The 24,760-nt window shown below is 40.2% G+C and overlaps 1 protein-coding gene across 3 annotated transcripts in view; it reads right to left on the bottom strand.

Moving 5' to 3' along the window:
* The window catches only part of CDC42SE2 (CDC42 small effector 2), a 114,967-nt gene that overhangs the window by 24,670 nt on the left and 65,537 nt on the right, over positions 1–24,760 (bottom strand). For all 3 annotated transcript variants that reach the window (XM_074994151.1, XM_074994152.1, XM_074994153.1), the window contains one exon: positions 17,973–18,298. In XM_074994151.1, the coding sequence (XP_074850252.1) occupies positions 17,973–18,026 (54 nt within the window). In that variant the 5' untranslated portion in view covers positions 18,027–18,298. The remainder of the gene's footprint in view (positions 1–17,972; positions 18,299–24,760) is intronic.

Raw genomic sequence — 24,760 nt, 5'->3', positions numbered from 1 at the left:
TGGGTCTAGATTTAATGAACTCAAGGGTACTGAGGCAATTGACAGATGTCATTGCTGAGCCATTGGCCATTATCTTTGAAGACTCCTGGAGATCAGGAGAGATCCTGAATGACTGGAAAAAGGCAAACATATTGCCCATCTTTTTTAAAAAAGGAAAGGAAGACAATCTGGGAACTATAGACCGGTAGGTCTTACCTCAGTCCCTGGGAAAATAATGGAGGAGGTCCTCAAGGAATCCATTTTGGAGCACTTGGAAGAGGGGAAAGTGATCAAAAGTAGTCAATACGGATTCACCAACAGCAAGTCATGCCTGACCAATCTGATTAGCTTCTATCATGAGGTAACTGGCTCTGTGGACACGGGGAACTCAGTGGATTTGATATAACTTGACTTCAGCAAAGCTTTTGATACAGTCTCCCACAACACTGTTGCCCATAGGCTAAGGATGTATGGATTGGATACATGACTATAAAATGGACAGAAAGCTGGCTTGATGGTGGGACTCAACAGGTAGTGGTCAATAGGCTCAATATCTGGATCGCAGTCATTTTCAAGTGGAGTGCCCCAAAGCTTGGTTCTGGTGATGGTGTCATTCAACATCTTTATTAATGACCTGGATGAGGGACTGAACTGCACCCTCAGCAAGTTTGCGGATGACACCAAGCTAGGGTAAGAGGTAGATATGTTGGAGGGTAGAGAAAGGATCCAGAGTGACCTGGATAAACTGGAGGATTGGGCCACAAGAAATCAGATGCAGTTCAACAAGAAGTGTAGAGTCCTGCACTTGAGACAGAAGAATCACAAGCATTGTTATAGGCTGGGGACCAAATGGCTAAGCAGCAGTACAGCGGAAAGGGACCTAGGGGTTATGGTGGATGAAAAGCTGGATATGAGTCAACAGTGTGCCCTTGTAACCACGAAAGCTAATGTCATATTGGGGTGCATTAGGAGGAGAATCTTGAGCAGATCTAGAGAAGTTGTTCCCTTCTATTCAACACTGGTGAGGCCACATCTGGAGAAGTGCATCCAGTTTTGGGCCCCCCTGTACAGAAAGGATGTGGATGTGCTGGAGCAGGTTCAGCGGAGGGCACAAAAACCAGTAAGGGGCTGGAGCACGTGACCTATGAGGAGCGACTGAGGGATTTGGGCTTATTTAGTTTGCAGAAGAGCTGCTGCGGGTGATTTAATAGCAGCCTTCAACTTCCTGAAGGGGAGCTTTAAAGAGGATGGAGAGAAACTGTCCTAAGTGGTGACAGAAGGCAGAACAAGGAACAATGATCTCACATTACAGAAGGAGAGAAGAACGTTGGATATTAGGAAAAACAACTTCACCAGGATAATGGAGGACTCTCCATCCTAGAGGTTTTTAAGTCCTGGTTTGACAAAGTCCTGTATGGCATTACTTAGTTGGGGTTGATCCTGCTTGATGCAGGAGGCTGGACTCAATGACCCCTTGAGGTCCATTCTAGCTCTATGATTCTATACCTCTTCAGCAAAAAAATGCCTCCCAGTACATGTCTGCTTTGAAGCACAGAAACATCTTTCCAGAGCTTCTGCTTTATCAGCTTGATTTCTCAAACACATACTGCAAAACTCACATATTAATGTGGTGCTCTGTTGATGCACTCTGCTGCTTTCATCTCAAGGCTTGTCTATAGACCCCTCAGATGCAAAATGTATATCCACAAAAATGAGCTGTAGATATTTGCGAGGACATCCATGAACATAAACACTGGTGCAAATAAAGCATATGACTGCAAATCTGCAGATAGGTACAAAATGTGTATCTGCATCCACATCCATATCCGCAAAAATGAGCTGCTGATATCCTCTTTGAACCTGCAACGTGCACATGGATATAAAGCAGATATCCACAGATGTGCAAGGCTGTATTTGTCTATATGAAGATATTACATCAGGCTGAGTTTGGTTTATTTCCATAAAAGAGCCACAATATTTTTAAAAAGCTAGACTAATTTGGCATCTTCGGTTACAATTTCAGCTAGAGAGGAAGCACAATATTATGATTAAAACACAGGACTATTACCTGGGAGAGATTTATTGTGTTTTCTGATCTACACAGACTTTTTGGGTGACTTGGGTATCTGCATGTTATCTACAAGCCTCAAATTCCTCATCTGCAAACCATGGGTAGTATTTACCAACCTCACAGAGACGGTATGAAGCTCTTTTCAATGATATGTGTTAAGAACTGAGAGATTCTTGGACAAAAGGTACTATTGTACAATTCCTGCCCTGAACAGTGATGTTGTATTGTTGTGGGGTGTTAAATAGCTGTAGTGTTCCATTCCGAAGGCAGCTGCATTGCAGCTGTCAGTGAAACAACACTACATGACAGGACAGGGCAAGAAGTGAAGAACAATGATGTAGCCATTTTGACATGCCTTGTTTAAAATGGAATTTATGCAGAGTGTGGCGGGCACTGCCCATGTGCGAATGGTCCTGATGGACTTTTTTATTCCAGGTCTTCAGAAAATGCCACATCAGAAATAGCTTCAACTATCAGAAGGTCATGGTGAGCTCCACAGAATCGCATCTGCAATGCCTCATTCCCACATCCATCAGCTGGCATTCGAATCTCCAGAACAAGGCTATAACTCTTCCCTGTAGCTGACTGACACATCTGCAGCAAACAGCATACATGCAGACCTGTAGCTAGCCAGGAGCCCTTTATAACTGCTATTATCCATCTGGCACCCATTTAAAAACTTACCCAGATGCGATCCATTTCTCACACTGGAATGATGGCTAATTTATTAGCTTGTGATCTTATGGGATGGGGGGTAACTATATAATTATAAATAGCTATAGAGTGACATTTAGAAGTGCTGTCGCTTTAAACATCTGGCAATCCCCCCAGCTTCTCTTGCCCTAAATCACTTGCAACAGCTATGCTCAATTCCCCCTGAGAGGAAGGAAATCGATTGGGCTTTTCAGAAGCTTAAAAAGCTTATTTTTACTAAAACAATGTACACTTGAGTTTACACTCCAGCTGGATCATCTGAGTAAAAATAGATTTACTTACAGCTTCAGAAATACCATGGACTGTTCTGATCAGCAAGTTCCCCACCACTGTTCTTAAAGCTGTAAAAGTTAATTGCAACTAATTGCTAATTGTACTAAAATCCTATCTGAGCATAAACAAAAGAGGTTTTTTTTCCTTGAGCTAATAAGAAGGTTTTAAATCTTAAACAAGGGAGCAGTTACATTTTCCCCATTAAGGAGAGCATTAGGGTCTACTGCAGCTGGGAAAAAAAGCTGCTTCACTTTCTGTCTCTTTTGTGTTAGCACAGTGGTTTTTAACCTTTTTTCCATTCACAGACCCCTAAAAACATTTCAGATGGAGATGCAGATCTCACTGTACATCTCAGGACATAGTCTGCAGATCCTCACCAGTCCACAGACTGCTGAAAACGACTGCACTAGCGCAGTGGGGCTCCAACCGTACAATTCACCAAAATGAATGGTGAAGTTGGTAGAGTCCTGTTAATATTGTATGTGCAGTTTTGTATAACAGGTCATGAAAAGGGACAGATAAACAATAGAAAGAAATTAGAGTTGTTGCCATTTGGCTTAATTTTCTATGTTATAACTGTGTGCTTCTTATATTAAAATGAATGTCCTTCAACTGTGGCTGTCCAATGTTTTGTATTTTTAGTGTCTACATTCTGTGCTAAGATGTAATTACAAAAAAAGAGATGCTGCTGTAACGCTTAAGATTGATATGAATATTTTCTCAATCTATTATGCCCTGTGAAAAAAATGCAGACCCAATTTTAAAATTTAGGAGCCGAAATAGTGGGTCAACATTTGATGACTAAAGCAAGTATTTAAGGGGCTGTCCTTAGGCATCCAAGTTTGTCTTGATCAAGATTGGGGTTTTGTTTTGTTTTTTATTTAGTTCTCTTCCTGCTATTTGTAATCCAGCAATTCCCTTCTTGATTCCTATTCCCATAATCTGGATTGTATATAACCATTGCATGAAGTTCTAGTTCCTATTTAACTATTTTATTACTGGTCACCCCCTAATTTTTAAGATACTTCTCCAAAATTGGAGAATCTGATAGGTAGTCATTTTAAATCATTTTCCCTTCTGTCTCCCAGGCAACACTTTTTTTTTTGGTATGATCATATTAAAATACTAGCTATACATGAGTCACCTCCTAAGAGAGGAGCAGCAGGGCTTAGTTTGTGTGGAAAGATGGTAATTATGAATCATTTGCGGGTACAGCTTGAGAGAGATAAGTAGGTTTTTTACATGTTTTTCAAACATGTTCAAATGTGTTTGTAACTCTTCATTTACTTCTTAAGTTAAATAAGTAAGATTTATTATATACAGCAATTCCCCTGATGCCACGGTCATTTCTCTTGGCTGTGCAGACTCCAGACACCATAACTGATAGCATTACGTACAGCCTAGGAAGCAAAGGAAAGAAGATGGTACCTCTTACTAACTTCATAAACAACCCAATCAACAAATCTTACCTGACTTGAGTAGAATGCTACTTCTATTTATTCCATTTATTTCAGTGGGGTTTGGGGGGATGCCAGACCATCAGAGGCCAGATTAAAGGAATTTTACTGTACTTATCATGAGCAAGGACAGGAAAGTCCCCAAAAGAGGAAGAAACGGGTAATGAATTTAGAAGAAATATTAGCTGTTTTATTAATAATTTTTAATAATCCTAAAATAAGTAAATAATACTTTGACCCTTATTTAAAAAGTTTTAAGTTACTTTTGTTCTTGTTCATATTTGAATTGTGAATTTGTATTAACAGTCCCTTTTGAATTGTAACACATTTGAAAATAGTGGAAGTTGATAACAAACTACCTTATGAGTATTCAGCAGATTTAGGTTATCTGTGATTATTTTGTCCCCTCTGGCTGTGGTATCTATTACATTCCACAAACTTTTAAAATGCAATATTAACTGCTCTCTGCAGCATTCTCTTTGCATGTGATGCTTTGAGACTGCCACTAGTGGTCTCAGTTCAGAAAATTTCTTCAAAGTTCGAATCCAACCTTTTCATTTTACCATACAGGTTGAAACTCTCTAGTCTGCCAACTTTGGGACCTGACCGATTCCAAATCAGACAACGGGCTGAACCACAGGAGATCAATATTGTCTAACAGCATTACCAGCACTGCTTACTGGGCTCTTAGATATTTGGCATAAATTAGAGCTAAATAACGCACAGAACACTGAGAACCAGGACTGCTGGCTGTAAAGAAACTTTGAGAAAGCAGGAAGCTTAGCTATATGCGCACTTTACAATGGGAATGGCCAACTGAAATCATGCTAGACCACAGCTGTTGCTAGACCAAAGAATGCCAGACTAGAAAGGTTCAGCCTGTATTATAGAATAATAACAGGCCTATACTCAGAAATTTATTTGTTATATCAGGCAAATCGAAACTCCAGAAGCAGTTGAAATTACACAAGTTAACATACAGGGCTAAATTATGGCTTACCTCTGTTGTCCCAGGAGCAGACCAGAAGCAAACTGTGAATTCAAGTTTAAATCTACCTCCTGACTTATCTCTATGTGGGAAAAGGGGTGGTGCCCTTTACCAGAATTGTACAGTGTATCCCCAGGTGTGCTGATTGGCCTGGTAGGACAGGGACACACAGCTAATGTTCTGACGATCCTCTGCCCCGTTTCTAAGGCATTCTTAAGGAGAAGGTAACAGTCCCTCTGATGCTACTCTCCCCTCTGTGCTGTCAACCATACTGTTAAGCAACAGAAATGCCTCTGTCCCTGAGGCGGACATGCAGTATCTCAGAGGTGAGCATTCAACACTGAGCTCTCAGTGGCGTTGTCTGAATATTTTTATTATCTGCTAAATACTCTCAAACGTGGAAAGCCGCCTTCTTGTGTGCACTATGTGTGGCTGCATTAGAGTGGTATAGTAATGAAATTTACATTGCTCTTACAAGCCTTAGTCACCTTTCCTAAGTCCTGACCACATTGAAGTCTCCGTAAGTTTAGTCACTGTTATCAGTAAGGCCAGAGTTTAACCCCAAGAAGTCATACAACCACCTTAAGAGGAAGACCAGCATTATTGTTCCCATTTTAAAGATGGAAAAATTGAAGAAGGCAACTATTATTGGACTTGGTTAGCTTGTCACTGTGACACAGAAGCTCTCCTTCCCTTGGTGTAAAGAAAGCAGAAAAAAATGTGGATTGAGTGGCACAAAGGAAAAAGTGCTGGATAGAGAAAAAAAAAGAATTCGAAGACACAAAAAGGTTAGGTATAGGGATGTAAAATCCCTAATTAGTTAGTTAATTGGGTAAGTGTTAAGTTTAACCAGTTAGCTGATTAAACAGGAATGTCCACCTCGCTGCAGATGGGGGCTGCTCCAGCCGGCTGGAACAGCCTCTACCTGTGGTGCTCCCCAGGCTACCACAGAAATGTTCTTCATAAAACATCCTATTTGTGAATTTTGGGTTGTAAGTTGTAATTTTGAAACTTTATCTGATGAGTTTGCATGCAACTATCTTTACGTATCTTATGCTATCAGGAAATAAATACTGCAAAGTTGAATTAATTACAAAGGAACCAAAGCAATGTGACAATGTAGTAGATTGCAGAGTGTTTGAAAGTATGCTACGATTTTGTATACATTTGAGTTGCTCTACACAACTGGCAAAACTTCCTTAAGGGACGATGGAATTCCCTAGCCAAATCTAAATCCAGTGAGCTTCCTAAGTGCACTTCTGTAAAATTAATCTGGATAAGTATATGTCATCTAGCTCTTTGTTTCAAACAAATCTTGTTTTAAACGTGTTGCAACTGACTTCTGCTGAACTAAAATAATTGAATTCCTTGTCTGTTTAAATGATGATTGAATGATGAACCAACATTAAAATGGGACACTGAATCCCTCAAGGCATATATCCTTCAAACACCTGATAAAATATTCTACCTGCCTGGAATGTTTGTAGTATAAAACCATATATACTAGACTCTGTATCTGTTGATAAAAGTTGGTCATTGTAACTCTTCCAAAAGCAGAAAAAATTGCCAACCAGAGAATATGCATGCTGATTTTTGGCACAGCAAGCCACAAGGAGCTTAATCAGTCTGCTTTTTACTGTGGAAAAATATTAAATACCTCCTTATTTTGCTCTATACAGTACAAAGAGAGAGGCAATATCTGAACAACACAAAATGTCAGGTGAATTTGTAATGTAAAGAAAGCAAGGCTTAAATAACACAGCAGCTCATTTTATTCACTGTATCTACCTTTCCAGAATAAGGAAAAAGGATTGGTATGAAGGACTAATGTGGATGAAGAAGGGATAAAAGGGAGGGATTTACCTTTATATGTCTTCATCAGTTCTGATTACTGCTGCTAAAATACGTGAGCTTCATTTAATCCCTGAGTAGTCTGCTAATGCCCAATTTACAAATTGATATAGCAAGAAGGGTTCCAATCTCTGGACCTTGCTACTTGACTCAGGGTAGGCTACCATCAAAACTAGCTGTGAGGGGGAAGAGAGAAGGCGCTCGTCTCACTTTACCAGAAGTATTGTGAGGAGGCAGCAAAAATTACTCTCCTTAACTTCTGATTCTAGGACAAGTAGCAATGGGCTTAAATTGCAGCAAGGGGAATTTAGGTTGGACATTAGGAAAAACTTCTTAACTGTCAGGGTGGTTAAGCCCTGAAATAAGTTGCCTTGGGAGGTTGTGGAATCTCTAGAGTTGGAGATATTTAAGAATAGATTAGATAAACACCTGTCAGGGATGTTCTAGATGGTGCTTGATTCTGCCATACGCGCAGCAGACAGCACTTGATGACCTCTCAAGGTCCCCTCCAGATTTAGTATTCTATGATTTATCACAACTTCCAATTTGAGAAATGCTGGTTGCCATGACATTTGCCTAGTACAGTAGAAGCCTGAGATATGCGCAGGTTAACATGACTTTGGCTACGTCTACACGTGAAGCCAACATCGAAATAGGCTATTTCGATGAGTAACGTCTACACGTCCTCCAGGGCTGGCAATGTTGATGTTCAACTTCGACGTTGCGCGGCACCACATCGAAATAGGCGCTGCGAGGGAACGTCTACACACCAAAGTAGCACACATCGAAATAAGGGTGCCAGGCACAGCTGCAGACAGGGTCACAGGGCGGACTCAACAGCAAGCCGCTCCCTTAAAGGGCCCCCCCAGACACAGTTGCACTAAACAACACAAGATACACAGAGCCGACAACTGGTTGCAGACCCTGTGCCTGCAGCATGGATCCCCAGCTGCCGCAGCAGCAGCCAGAAGCCCTGGGCTAAGGGCTGCTGCCCACGGTGACCATAGAGCCCCGCAGGGGCTGGAGAGAGAGCATCTCTCAACCCCTCAGCTGATGGCCGCAATGGCGGACCCTGCTATTTCGAAGTTGTGGGACGCGCAACGACTACACAGTCCCTACTTCGACGTTGAACGTCGAAGTAGGGCGGTATTCCTATCCCCTCATGGGGTTAGCTACTTAGACGTCTCGCCGCCTAACGTCGAAGTTAACTTCGAAATAGCGCCCGGTGCGTGTAGCCGTGACGGGCGCTATTTTGAAGTTATTGCCGCTACTTCAAAGTAGCGTGCACGTGTAGACACGGCTTTTGAGTGGTGGGGAGCTGGTGCCTGGCTCTGGGCTGCCAGCTCCCTGCCACAAAGAGGAGCAGGGAAACTGACCAGCTGCTGCGCTGGTCAGTTTCCCGGCTCCTGTCCAGGCAGCAGTGGAGACCCTGACTCCAAGCTGGTCAGTTTCCCAGCTCCCGCCAGCAGAGGGGAACCAGGAGCCAGACTATCACTTGGTTCCTGGCTCCCCACCACTCTGGGAGCCAGGAAACTGGCAGCACACAAATGAAAACTGACAGTTTTCAGGGCCACTGAAGAAAATGTACATTATTGTGAAGTTGTAATTGTTTATTATTGTCAGTTATGTTTTAGGTATATTTTATAATATTTTTCAGGTCTTGTTTGACTATAATAAAATAGTTTAAATTGAATTAAATTAAGAGTTTAATACTTAATATGAATTTTATTGTTTTTATAATTTTATTATTGAGGGGAAGGATAGCTCAGTGGTTTGAGCATTGGCCTGCTAAATGCTAGGCTGTGAGCTCAGTCCTTGAGGGAGCCATTTATGGATCAGGGGGCAAACAGATTTAAAAAAATTCTGTCAGGGATGGTGACAGGTCCTGCTGTGAGTGCAGAGGACTGAACTTGATGACCTCTGAAGGTCCCTTCAAGTTCTATGAGATAGGTAGTCTCCATATATTATTAATAGTTCATAAAATATGATGTGTAAAATTATTTGCTCATATACATTAATTTTAATTTAAATAAAAATTTAAGGTACATTTTAATTTTTTATGATATATAACTTGTTTTGTTGAAATAAAAAACAAGTATAGATAATGGTGAATCAAATAGAACAGGCTTGTGTGACAATTACATATACATTGTAATTAAGATTTTGCATAAACATAATTATTCACCTAATTGCAAAAAAAGGACATTTATTGATATAAAATATAGTACATTTTGTGATTTTATCTGGGAATAAATACAATAAGAGAACTTCTCCCCTCCAGTTTACACTGCACTCCTCCTTCCACACCCCCTAATTTCTCTGCACTTCCTTCTCAGACATTCTAAGTTTTACACTGCAATCCCCCACTGCACGGTGTTCTCCCACTCTTTCAGACGCCTTGGAGCTTGTATTCTTCCCACTGCAATGCAGCCCCCATTGCACCATCCCCTGGCTCCTTGAGGCCTGCACTGTTTCCCATTACAGAGCAGCCCCCAATGCACTGACCCGAAGCCCCTTAAGGCTTGAACTGCCCCCCTCCATGCACTACCCCCAGGCTACTTGTGGCTTCCATTGGCCCCCAATGCACCAACCCCAGGCTCCTTGAGGCTTGCACTGCCCCTCCTCCATGCCCTATCCCCTGGGGCCCATTCAGGCTTGTACTTTCCCCAGACTCCATGAAGCTTGCACTGCAACCCCCATATCTCCTCCCCATATTACTTTGCCTTGCACTTTTTGGCTGCCTCTTGCTCTGCCCCCTGTGGCTGCCTACTTGCTGCTGCTCCAGGAGGGTGCCCCTCTCTGCCTCACCCAACATGGGTTGCACCGTCCTTCTCCTTACAGTGGTCACATCACCCCTCTCTGGCACACACAAGTGGCATTGGGAGGGACAAAGACCAAACGCAGCTCCTCAGACTGTCCGTGTCTGGCTCACACTTATTAAAACCCCCTTGCTCCCTGGGGTGTCACTAGACATGTGCTGGACATGGACAGCCCGAGGTGCCAGAATTGGTCTTTGTTCCACACTCTGTCACTCATGCTTGCCAGAGAAGGGTGTGTGACTGAGCGGGCTACACCTAGTTGATTTATTAACAGCTAATTGCAGCTGCAAAAAAAAGACTGGCTGGGCTTTGTCTGCACGTTTCACATGGCTGACGTAAACGGTAAAACTCTGCATCTGTATTTATTTATTAATGAAGCCGTTGTAAGTAAGACTATTAATGACATTAAAAATATCATATCATACGTAGAGATTAAAAGGTCAAATTTCAGCACTCCACTTCAGAAAGGCTGCTGACTCCTGGTTTAGAACCAGTAGATCTCAACCTCACGCTCTATTTTTATTCATAGAATGGAAGAGGAAAACAAATTTTCCTGCTTTTCTCAACTTCCAGCTTGGTTTCTTAACTGTGAATGATCTTGTCATTGACCTTAACTAGTTGAATAAAAAAAAAAAAAGAAGAAGAAAAAATGCTCTCTGCACCTGCAAAGAGATTAATGCTATCAAAAGCTGGCTTAGAACTTTTTCAAACTCTGGTTCCAGGTGCTCAGTCATTGATTTCTACCAGTTCAGTGGTCTGACTTCCTTTGAAACTCAGCAGCCAACATATATTGCTTAGTATATTTTTTATTTAAATGAAGTCAAAATTTAACATAAAAAGTGGTTAATTTCAAATTTGAATTTCTATGTATTTATGTTTAAAAGAAAACTATTCATTTAAATAATTTTTGTTAGTTTAAAAATATCAATTTTCATCTATCCAGCAGTACAGTGTATCTATTTAATACCAATGATGGACAGAGAGGGGTTTCCAGACTGAATGGTCTACTTCAGTTAGATTTCTAAATAGCTAGCAATGGCTCTAGTCTCTCCAGCATAATTAGCAGCTTTTTGCTTTTTCAAAAGTTCTGGGGTTTCACTTTCTGTTTCAAACAGACTAAAAAGTAACAAGACACAAGCGGGATACAGGCTGTCCTTTGGATTTATGGTACTGTTCAACTGCTGCCCCTATGCTCAATGACAGCCAAGTGGAGGCAGTTTTTGGAAGGGTGTTTTATGATCTTCAGAGAAACACTAACGAAATATTTTTAAAACAGAATTTAAACCAAGAGTGGGGAATCTCTATCTTGTGTGTTGGATCCAGTTTGTTGCCTTCCTGGAACTGGCCTGCAAGGCTGAAGGCTCTGTTGGGGGTGAATTTAATTTGTTATTAAATGGTTTGTGTTAGACCTCCTATGTGGATTCCATATTGTTTTTACACTTTCAGGATGGATTCTTTGCCAGCTTCCATTTTGAAAGATATGTACTTTTGTATATAGTGACAACCGCAATTTTAATAGCTAGTTAATTGTTCTTGTTTGTAGTTTAATAAATCCTGTATTGTTTGTTCACCTTTGATTCGTATACTGGGTAATGCACGGTGATAGATACAGAAAAGGCGCCTGAATCGGTAGGTAAAAGGCAGAGCTTGTTTTAGCCTGCTCAGTATTCACAGAGCAGCTAACCCAATTGAGGGGTGTGACTCAGCACTCCAGCCACAGCTCCCCCTCCCCCTCAGAGATGCACCAGGTAGATGCCCTGCTCTCTTACTCAGCACATACACAACATCCTATATTCCTCCCCCTCCTTCCCATGCTTTTACCACAGAAAAACTGTCATGGCTTCTGGGTGTAAGAGAGACCCTCTCCGGGAATATTTTGAATAAATGAATTCCCTGGATAAAAAAGAAAAATGTCTGTCAAGTGTAAGCAGTGCAAGAAGAAGTTGTGGGGTCTGGTTGCAAGAATGAAATGTCATAAGGAAGACTGCTTTTTGGGAGGAAATAATATGGTGATAGATGTTGATATAGCTGAGTGGACTTAACAAGTAACTTGAATAATTCACTTTGCAATGGCTCATTCTTCAGGACTCTCTCTATGCCTTGCAGTACAACTGTGATTTGACAAGTAAATTCCCAAGCTGTTTGCTGTGTTGTATGTTTCTAGAAAAAAATAAAAGTTGAGCTTGGCTACTCCTTATGGCTTGTTTAGTTAGTTAACTAAGTTTAGAATCCATTACTAAAGTATACAATAAAGAAAGCTGCAATAAGAGAAATCTAGAGTTATATTTGCCACTGAGTGTTGTTTTATTATTTATATTACATAACACATGCCCCCTATTTTGAAACATCACGGCCAGGGACCGTAATGGTGATGCCACAAGTCGACTCCCTACTTTACTTCAGCACAACTCAGCTCTTTCAAGGGGAGCCCTTCCTATACTTTGTAACAGAGAGAAAGCGGTGCTAGTCTACATACTATCAAAACAAAAGCAGCCCAGTAGCACTCTAAAGACTAACAAAATAATTTATTAGGTGATGAGCTTTCCTGGGACAGACCCACTTCTTCAGATCATAGCCATACCAGAACAGACTCAATATTTAAGGCACAGAGAACCAAAAACAGGAATCAAGGTTGACAAATCATATAAATTATTATCAAGGTGAGCAAATCAGAAAGCAGAAGGAGGGGGATGGGGAGTCAAGAATTAGATAAAGCAAAGTATGTAAAAGAGTCCTTATAATGAGCTAGAAAATTTCCATTTTATACTTGTTATCTCAAAAAACAAATGCCAGTGAGTTCAAAAGGGGGCTTACTCCAAAATAAAGTGCACTGTGAGTGCAATCAGCCTTAGCTTTTTTGGTAACTTGATTTAAATCTATCTATTTGTGATTTCAATTGTGACAATGATTTAAATCAATCTACTCTGTTCTCTGTGGAGGATTAATCTTTATACGCTAATCTTTACATGTGGAAAAAACACGTTTTAGTGATAGAGTTGAAGGAGCAGAGGATCAGGTTAGGGAACAGGTTCAAGATACACTAGTTGCCACAGGAGAAGGCACGTAAGATAGAGATGAGATTTGGACAAGGACAAAAAGTGATGGTTCTGCCTGAGTAATGAAGACAACACTTACAAATTTCAATCCTTGGAAGCAACAAATCAATAGATGCTAAATCTAGCATGTTCTATATATGTTCATTTGCATGATTCTTTTAAAATACTAGACAGACTGAACAGTAATTGCAGTGTGAAAATTTTTGGGCTAGAATAATAAGGAGTTGCCTAAAGCTAGATACATCACTGTAAGCAATTTATGGTTTTGGAGGCTTTGATTTAGTCCTCCAAATCCCTGCAGTAGATATACTGCTGTTATAATTAAATTATTAATGTGTAATTCAGCTGCACATTTCTATCACAAGATACATAAAAAAAATCTGCAATTCATTTATCTTCATGGAGAGAGGGTACACTCAACAAGCAACTAAGAATGGTTCATCTTAACATACTAAGATCTACTATAATTACTCTACTATTTTGTAAAATCAAATAAATATGAAATGCATTTTCCAAATCTACCAATATACTATTTTGCAATAAGTCTGAAGCCAGAGTGCCTAATCAGCAATAATCTTGATATGTAAATATACCAGCAACAGGGCACCTGGTCAGAAAAAAAACATATTATTAGACCACCGCAATTCAGAAGCCAAGGGAACTTGTTCATTTACCCTTAGTCATAGAGAAAGCAAGAGTGAGTTTGAAGGTGATAAATAAGATCTGGAAAAACATAGCGATTAGCTTAGGAACAGAGCTGAGCATCTTGCAAATTGCAAATGTGTGAATTCAGCAGCGTGTTGTATGGATGAGACATAGGTGATAATGAAATATTCCAGGAGACAGTTACTGGAATTTGAGAAGAGCGGTTATAGAAAGATCCTGAGAATAGTATGGATGCGGAAGGTCACCAATGAGGAATTATATAGGAAGACACAGTTGAAAGAGAACATACTGCAGAAGGTTATGCAATGGAAGTTACAGCCGTTTGGGCATATCTGCAGAATGAACAATGACTGAAAAATCAAAACTCTGATATTCGGCATAATGGACAGTTTGAATAGGAGAGGCAGACCCCACAGAGTGGGTAGATGATATAGTAGATTCTGTAGAATAGCTCCACACCAAACTAAGCCAATTCGCACCAGACAGGGAAAGAGAGAAGGAAATAGTGAGAGACGCATCAGACATCAATGGGCGCTGAGCCCATGGGATGATGATGAAATTTTAACCACCACCAAACAGCACGTGCATTACTACATAATTCAAAATACAAAAACACTAATGTGCTAACTCAGAGTTTTACATATTAGAATAGCATTTAGCACTACATTTGATAAGATGGTTGAAGGCAGCACATTTGATGTATTCTGGCTGTCTCACAGTACATGGAAACGTCACAATGGATGTTGGTATGTCTACACTGCAACACAAGGCTCCAACTAGGGCTGGAGCACAACCCCTCTTCTTTCAACACACAACTCTCTCTGACTCAGGCTTTGCCCTAGAGTTCTAGAATCCAGTAGGTACAGAGGGTCCAGATGAGAGTCAAACCAGGACCCAGGGTTCAAACACTACTATTTTGCAGTGAAGATGCAGCTGCCCTCTATTTCCTGCTGACACAAGCTCTACAAATCCACCAAAAATATGCCACAATCCCACTGGCCAATTTCCTTCCTCGTCTCTACGTCAAGAAGTCTCAGATCACAGCCAATGAAAAGAGAAGCATTTCTCCTTGGTGTACTACAGTAGCTTAGGCTGTGTCTACACGACAAAAATAACTTTGAAGCTGAGCATCTACACACATCCTACTTCATACTACTCTATTCCCGGGAATGGAGTAAGGACTTCGAAGTTGGACTGCCTACTTGGAAGTTAACTTCAAAGTAAGGGAAAATGTGCGTAGACGGTCTGCTGGCTACATCGAAGTAGTTGACTTAGCAGTTAGTTCCTAGTGTAGTCGCACTCTTGGTGAATCAGCGTTAACACTTTCATTATTTTCTAACCATTGAAATGCAAACACTCGGCAGCCTGGTGTTTGCAATGGAGACTTAAAAGAACAAGTCTTTGCAGCACATGCTTCACAGTCATTGGAGCACAGTCAGGTTTGGGTGATCCTGCAGTGTAAGGCCACTAGAAAAGTAGATGCCAGTCTGAGCACCAGAAATGACCAAGCATACCAGCAAACAGCAAAGAAACTGGAAATGCTGCACATACACCAGACTGGTGACCAGTGCAGAAATCTGAATAAGCCCCTCAAGATGGAGGATAGGAAAACCAGAAACCAGAACTTCACCTTGGGCAACTTGCTGACATTGTGCTCCTTTTTGGGTTCTGGTCACTGCACACAACATTGAGCCAACAGTGGTGCATGATGACTTGGTGAGCTGTGCTGGTGCCCTGCTGACCCCAGCATGGGGAGTGATGGGAGGCGGCAGCAGGCAGGGACTGAAGCCAGCCAAGTGACTCGGTTGCTGAAGCCTCTCCCATAAGAGGCTCTGCTGCAGGAGCAGCCCAGCCTGTTGCCTAGTTCTGCAACCCTTACATTGAACAGTACCCTAACTCTGCAAGTACTTCCACTGCATGCACAAGGGCTCTCTGCAGACTGAGGTACTACTCAACTGTGGTTGGGGTGGCCTATTCGTGCTCTTTGTGTACATGTTCTAAAGAAGTTAGCAGAGTTATTTATCTACCTGCCCAGGGTGGAAACTGGATTGAATAAGATTTAACTTTTTTTTCCCATAATGTTAACAATTCAATTATATTTTGAAATTCGAAATTTCAGTCCCAGATAGAGAGAAGAGGAACATAGCTGGAACTGGAATCTAAGAGTTCTAGTTCTGTTACTAAGGGCTTGTCTTCACTCAATGGAAGATCCACTCTGCTGCAGTTGATCTTCTGGGGTTTGATTTAGCGTGCCTCGTAGGAACATGCTAAATCAAACTCCAAGGGAGCCTCCCCATTAACCAAAGTACTCCTCACCAGCCAGATGCAAGGGAAGTCAATAGGAGAGTTTCTCCTGTCAACCTCACACAGTGGGGCTGCACCATAAGTCGGACCTAAGGAAAGTGGATTCCAGCTATGCAACTCTCGTACTTGGATTTGCGCATCTTAGGTCAAATTTGTTTTCTAGTGTAGACCTGCCATAACTGCAACACAGCTCACATGCAATCACACAACTACTCAGTTGCAAGTGAAATCCTTCCAACAACTCTTACTGTACTTCCATTGTGCCAGGTCCTAGAACAACTGAATGCAGTAGTTCAGGAACAAATGAAATGCTTTACAGACTGCTCCTTTTATCTTGGGGATGATGAGAGGAAGGTTGAGCTCAAGTTACTGAGCACACCCACACCAAAGACAGTAAGGTGTGAAGTTTTGCAGTCCCTATTCTGTTTTGAGCTATAATATCTAGCATTACTGAGGATCATGACCTGCAAACGGAGAACTGGAGTCTGATGGTATTATGTTTGCTGTACTACACATTTCATTTTGTAGCCCCATGCAATAATCTTATGATATTCTATCATAAAATTATAAGGGTGTAGAAGAGCAGCTATGAACAGCTCTTAAAACAAGTGAAACGTTTTTATTTCTACTGTTATTTATAAAAAGTTTAAAAAATGCAAAGAATTTACATGGAATTGTGCTATATATCTGAAGGGTGTATTAGTTCTTCTAATTCCAGAAAGCCATCAAGTCATACCCCAGGCTGCCAAAGTTTGAGAAACACTGTGGTACACCGCCCCTTGGGACTGATCTGGATGCACTGCTCAAGAGGACTGATTTTCCCAAGTTTAGTTGTGAAGATGTCTCCAGAACTGCTAATCAAATTCCTGGCCTACTTTACCTGTATGATAGCTGAACTGAGCTTTATCTCAGAGGCACAGTAGCATTGGATCCAATACTTGATAGTAAAGGCCCTAAGTCTATCTCTAAAGTTTTAATATTAAAAAAAGCCAAACAAACCACCTGCCCTGCAAAAAAAAAACCCACCCACTTCTCAACTGTTCCAGCATTTTAATAAATTCATGCGGTACATATGTGTACCCTGCATAACACTTTAAAGCATGAAGGAATATAAAACACAGAAGTAATTCACTTAGTCACCCTCATCACATCCATTCTTTCTTTTAGCAAAGCTCAAGTAATTGTGGTACAACTCTACTTAGCTGTCTGTAATACACATTCTCTCGAGATTTCCTCAAAAATCCTAAAGAATGGCAACTAAACACTTCGGTGAAAATCCTAACTTTACAAGTGAAATCAATTAAAAATAAATGGAAGTTTGCCATCCATTTCAATGGGGTCAAGATTTCACACTTTATTTCTAAATAAAATTCTTGCCTTGCCCTCAGCCTTACCCAACCCCGCATCAATTATTAGCCTATAATAGCAACAACAGAAGCTGCAGTGGGATTTTTTTATATTTCTAATTCTCCTCTCATTTTTGGGCCCTACGTGAGGGCCATTTGTAGTGTTGCTTCCACAACCCCCCATCTTCCTCAATATCTTTGGAAATCAAAATATCTAAGTCAGACTGAAATATGCAGTATTCCCTATTCTTCCTTCTAAGAAAAAAAGAATATCCCTGTTTGACACCAAATTGCATTTCTATGATTATTTCTATAGCTCAGCTAAACAGAGATCCTTGATGATATTTTCATTTTCCACGGAGCTTAGTCAATAGTATGGGGAAAAAAAACAAAACCAAAAAATCTCTACTTCATTACTTACAGAAACAACGCATTGATTCATACTTACAGGCTGGGGCTGCTCTGCAATACAGCAGTTGAAACACAACCAGAACTCACTCATTGTTTACAGTCTGAAGATGAAAGCAAGCAGCAAAATGCCAAATCTCTACTATAGCACCTCCACGTAGAACGCTCCTTAACTCAACTACTGTGTAGTAACTGCCTGAAGGTAGAAGTTTTTTCTTCTGTTGTGAGCTTTTCCCAAGGGCAGTGAAAACCTGGATAACCAAATTTTGTGACAAAAGATGTGAATGTCTTCTCTCTGAATGTGTTAGTCCAAGCACCGAAGAAGTGCGTATAAATGGTCTCTTGGTCCTTCTTAAGGGTAATTACCTGAAAAAGAAAAGTGTGATGCATCAGCAAGAAGGAACATAGGTCTTTTTAAGCTGACAGATATAAGAATATATACCTGACAGGCACTAACAAATATTCAAACCAAGGATTATATATGGATGCACTTATTTCAGTCATATGTTTGTTTCTACAGAGGCACATTATTCAAAATTTGCATATGGCAGATTCTTAAGTTTTACAAGGATTCCACAACTTCTTGTAAAATCAATCAATCACAGATAACAACTGGAATCTACATTTAGGAATAATATCCTGGCTTGGACAATGTTACACAAGCAATTTTTTAGTTTTGGCCCACTCTTCCTTTCAAACCAAATAAACACAAACTTTTCATCAAAGGAGTAGACAACTTTAGAGGGAATTTTATTTGTTGATGTCGTCTTCCCCTTTAAAAATAAAATAAAAGGCAATAAAAGAATAATTTTTTTCATGCTCACTCAAATTAGGTCCAGCTACAACCAGTGAAGGTCCTGAAGTAAAAATTTTAATTTTGTTGTAACTAGTTATCCTGACAGCTGTTTTTGTAATGCAGATGGAGATCTTACTATCCAAACGACTCTTTTCTAATGCTGAAAAAAGAAGTTCCCAATAAATGGAAGTTGATAAGGTACAAATTCTCTCAACACAAATGAATTCCCCTCCCACCCCCATATAAAATCCCTGTCATAATAGGGGAAAAAAAACCAAAACAAAACAAAAAACCCCCCATGAAATGTGTGACTGTCTCCTTAAAACACAAACTCCCAGTGTGGAACAACTGACTTTAAATTCCAGCCATTCTTTTGCTAAACTGTAGTGGGGTTTTGTTTTGTTTTGTGTAACCTCTAACCTGAAGTCTCCATCTCCTGCTCTGGCCACTAGGTAATTCTCTGGTGATTTTACTGTGCTCATTCCATGCACAATCTGTTTTATTCTTATTTTGTGAATAAACAGACAATTAAATGACTACAAAATTACACAGTTACACATTTAAAAAAAATAAATAGGGTATATAAAGGGTCTAACTCATTTACAGAAATCAAACGCACAAAGTGCTGCACATCACTATTTAATCTACTACATTACCTAGAGGTCTCAAATAACTTGGTGACTCATTGAACTAGACACAGTACAAAGAAAGAAAGATGAGCAGACAGTCTAAATTCAACTTAGATGTCATGAAATAGTTTCCAACAATATTATCAGGTATCTGTGTTGATGCACACAGTTATGTCATTCTAAGTATTAATATTATTATTTTCCATATCCTTAAATTGAAGACACTCCTAACACGACTGACAGGATCTGGTATATGACTACAGGCTTGACTACACTTAAAATGCTACAGCAGTGCAGCTGTAAGCCACCTCCCTGAATGCAGATCTACGCTAGGGAAGAAAGTCAATGCAACACACGTAACTCCAGCTACAAGGTTTCTTCCGCTGACTTCCTTTACTCCTTGCAACCATGAGGAACCTCTGGGGTGGATGGGGATGCTGTGAACATTGGATTTAGCGTGTCTCCACTAGGTGTATTAAATTGATCCCCAGAAAAGTGACCTCTAAAATGTTGATCATCCTGTAAACAAAGACATGCTCTGAGATGTGGTACCTAGGTTAACAGAAGAATTCTTCTAGTGACCTAGCACAGTCTACACTAGGGGTTAAGTGGGCTAAAAATCCATTTCTCAGGGTTGTAGAATTTCACATCCCCTGCATGAGACTTTTTAGTATAGAACAGGCCTACATTTAGCAACCCTAAGATTAAGATAAAATGGAAATACGCATTATACCATACTTCCCCTCCACCTATTGCCAACACTATTGAAAAAAGGCAATTTTGCTTTTCAAAAACAAAATTAAAAGTCCTGTAATGTTTTACCAGCCTAAGGGATTTCAAAAGGAGGAACTGAGGCAGTACAAACATGGCATATTTTCACTAGAGAAAAAATAATGCTTCTTAAGAAAGCAAAACACCATTCTGCCTCAAGATGTTACATTATGTTAGAACAACAATGATGATGTCCAGATATGCATTAACTGTTTCAATCTCTCAAAAAGCCACAATCAAAACTCTAGGTTAACAATTTCCAATCATTTAGGTGAACAGGGATCAACTACCAGCTAGTCAAGAAACAGCAAATTTTCATGACAGCTGAATGCCCCCAAACATAGGCATAAAAGTAATTAGTTCATCAGCCTTCACTGTAGTGTTGTCTTTATGCATTCCCCAGAATTGTCATCGTTGCTGATTTGAAGAAGTATTTGTTCTAGCATTATTTCATGCATGGATGTAAAATGGAAGAATTAACAGAAATGACTCAAGTACTCAGACTGTATAATAGAATGACATTAAAATTTCACTAGGTTAACATTTTTAAAATAGCAGAAGACAAGGTACTACAATGGAGTGTTTTTAAAAGTCAACTCCAAGTACACGCATGGCAATACAGACCTTTCAGATAGGAATTTTCAAGACTTCCAAGCCTAATCTCTGCCCCTATTGAAATAAAAACTCACTTTGACTTCAATGTGAACAAAATTAGGCCAACATGGAGAAATTTTGAAAATTCCACCCTCAGTTTGTTCTCATAACTCTAATCCCAGGAGGCACCCACTTTGTTTCTAGAATTCTTCATAGCCAATATTGCCACAGAACTTAGATTTTGCAATCGGAATATGGGTAATTTATTGTAGATGTGCAACTTCTGACTCTTGTATAGCTCAGTGACAGACAGTACAGGGAACATCTACAATTGAAGCTTAATGCTGTACACTGGTCAGAAACTGGGGTTACAAGTTGCTCAGAGGTGAACCAAGGCATTGGATCCTATCTCTTGCAACTCAGGTGATACTTACTATGAAGGCTCTGTTAGAACAAAAATGTAAAAAGGTAGCTGATAATGAGTGACAACATTACAAGGCCTGATGCGTTATTACCTACTAGAATTAGAGATACATATCCTGTGGAACAATATTGTTGGGCTTTCCCTTTCCTTAGCAATAGTATAATATTAGGGGTGTTAATGGTTAACTGGTAAGGACTCGAGTAGCCACCTGTCCACTCCAGCCCCATAGGGCCTGCTGTGGGTTGGCAACACTCCACTTTGGCCAGAGTAGGCCTGGTGCATGGCAGTCCCAGAGCACACCATGGGTAGGAGTGCTCCAGCCCCCATCCACAACAGGAGTGAGGGTGTGTGTGCAGGGGTGCTCTTCCATTTAATTGGTTAACTGGATAAACTTAACATTTCACCAGCTAGCTAATTAAATGGAATTTTGCACCCCTATATATTTCTCTCTAGCCTTGGAAGCTCACAAAGTATTGCGCCATAAAGTATCTTCTATCCCTCAGTCTAACAGAGCTTTTTTAGCACAAGACCAGAACTGAATATATTAAGTTCCTGTTGTCACAGTTGTTCAATTTTCAATCCCTGGTTAAATCTAAACCAGAACACAGGGTGAAGGCAGGGAAAAATCTTCCATAGCATGCAAATAAGACTATGAGCTAACACCTCAAATGTTCTTCCACCAATTTGCACTTTTAAGTGCTGTGGTCAGCTGAAGCCCTGGGGACAATTTGCAAAGCCTGGGCATGCTTGCGTTCCTCTTGAATTCTGATCTGGGCTGCAAACCTTACGTAAAGCTTTCCTCCTAGGATTTTGGTCATGCATGCTATTTATAACTTTGACTTTGGGGTCCAGTTATTTTGTTTATGGGTGAAAAATCAAAGTACAGGTTAAGTTACAGTTGAGCCTTCAAAGAACATCATTCCTTTATAGCTCTTTTTAAAGATTTATTCTTAGAGCAAATAAAGTAAGCACACAATGGATCCTATAAAAGCACATACTAAATTTATCTCAGTTTTTACAATTCTATAGAACAGTGCCCAGAAGGCTTTTTTACTGCTTCCTCTCCATCTGTGGAGAGCTTTTCTTTCTTCTTTAGAAATAATTTCTGTCTTGAAACAACTGAACATTGTAGCATTTTAATTATCTCATTTTTAAAATTATCAGATGCAAGAAAATAAATGTGATGTCTATAATGTCAAAAAGCAGGAATTTTCAATGTGCTGCTCTGTAAATCAAATGACATTTATTGTGGTTTGGTTGTTTTATAGGGCGAGGCACAAAGCTCATGTGCAAGATGGAAAAATAAAATGCAGTTAAGCAGGTGGCAAAAGAGACATCAACATTCTAGACAGCAACATCCTCAGAGCTCTATTAATGTTCTTTGGAACCCTGTTTAAGAGTGAACAAACAAGGAAAGTTTTAAATATGAAGAGTACAGATTACCCTTAGAGCTACCAAATCAGGTAATTATATAATCAGGATCTCATGTGAAAGTACCTAGGCTTGATCCTGCCAGGTGCCAAGCACCCTAAACATCATCTGTCATGAATGGTTATTTAGATATTCAGCACCTCTCAGGTAGCACTTCGTACTCTCACAGCATGAAGTGCTCAATGCAGTATTGTGCAAGTAGCAAACCACATTACAAATAGTGCTGCATTTGTCTGTATAGATCTCTGAGATTACTGGGGCCCCACTAGGTTATCCTTTTAAGTGAGACTGAATCATACAGTTGAAGATGACTGACTTAAAAAAATAAAACCTAGATATCTGTCCGTTCATAATTTCCCAGTGCTGATCTAATTAACCAGCTGGGTAATGCAGCACCAAGTGAGGAGGATTATATTCTCTTCTTATCCCACTACCAAGATAGCAGGAGCCTTATTAAAGCACCGCTATGCATTTTATTACTATAGCTTAGAAACATCTTTTGCACTAGTTTAGTTGGAGAATGCTACTGGTTATTAAAGAGAACATATCATACAGTGAAATGGCCTCTCAATCAAGATTAAAAGTATCATATTTAAAATTTTATCTTGCCTTTCCTGGAAAATTTAATTCAAGAAATAAGAGATGTGGATACTGAGGTAGCTACACAGATCTATTTTGTCTTTCACAAATTAAAGTACAAGGAGGATTTTCACTGTTTCAAAGTGAATTCTAAGGCTGATCAAATGCAAAAATGAAACTATTACTCCAAATTGTTACACTGTAATCTTAAATGTAAAATGAAGAAATCAAGTATCTCAGGCAATTTGTAGTGCAAGTCCTGGCAGTAAGAAATATGAGCAGACATTTAAGTTATTAAAACAGTATTATTACCTTCACTAAACCTTGAGAAATAAATTTAAAAAAAAAATCTTTCAGGCTCTCCAGGACTCCTTGCACAAAAGGGCACTAATATCTTAAATGACCTGAATAGGCACACAATATATGCTGACAATGGGCAGGGAGGGTTTGGAGAAATCGAGTTGTTCTGTAATTACAATGTAAGAGCAGCCTCCTCACTTTAAAATACTTGAATAGGCTGCATCCATGGGTCAACCTTTTTTACCTTCAGGCTATATTTTCTTTGCTGCAGCTTAAAACAGGAAGTGTGGTAACCAAGCTATTTGATGACTGCTAGCAGCAGATACAAAACTACAGTAAACCACACGAAGAAAAATGACTGCACTTGCTATCATGACATCTGAATTTAACTTGCCTCTCCTGTTACCAAAACCCACATTGTTTTAAAAAATCTACAAAGTTGAGAACATGCATGTTTTGCTTACACCTCTATTGACATTGCGTGCAAGTAAATTCTAGGAGCATAATTCCTCCACCTGGAAGTCTGAATGCATGAGAATACCATCAGACCAATGCAGAACATTACTTCTTTCAGTATGTTCCCGGTCTTCAAAAAGGTGCTCCCTGGACATCTTCAAAATCTTTACAGGGCTTTATACTCAACACCCATTGTATAAATTAAGAGGTAGGAACTTCACAGAAAGATCCAAACTGATTTTAGTCTGGTACGGCTATGATCTGAAGAAGTGGGTCTGTCCCAGGAAAGCTCATCACCTAATAAATTATTCTGTTAGTCTTTAAAGTGCTACTGGGCTGCTTTTTCGTTTTCATAGTATACAGACTAGCACGGCTATCTGTCACTGATTTTATGAAAGACTAAGAATTCATCCTTGTTCATTAATGATACTGTAGCCCATGGACAAATACACAGACTACCCTTAGCTCTGAAGAATTCTCAAACATTCTATGACATCACTGCAGGGCAACCTGCGGCCCACTGTGGCTCCACTTGCAGCCGGTGGATTCCTGTCTGTGCCTCTTTCCAGCATGCTTCTCTCACACTAGGGCACCAGAGCCTGCACTTCCTAAGTCTCCCTCTTCCACCGCAGCACTTCCAGATGATGCAGATTACCTGGTTTGTGATTAACTACATCCCTCACCCTCGGTCTCAAATCTGGAACGGCCACAAATCAGCGTTGAAACTCTGGGAGGAGCATGGGTGGTGTGTGCTCCAAAAGTGCTGGGAGAAAGTGGGAGGAGCATGTAAATGTGGGGCTCTGATGCCTAAGAGTCATGAGGAAGGGAATGCACACAGGGGGCCCCCA

This window comes from Carettochelys insculpta, chromosome 5, assembly GCF_033958435.1.
Source record: "Carettochelys insculpta isolate YL-2023 chromosome 5, ASM3395843v1, whole genome shotgun sequence".
NCBI lineage: Eukaryota > Metazoa > Chordata > Testudines > Carettochelyidae > Carettochelys > Carettochelys insculpta.
This window is presented reverse-complemented; position numbering and strand designations above follow the sequence as displayed.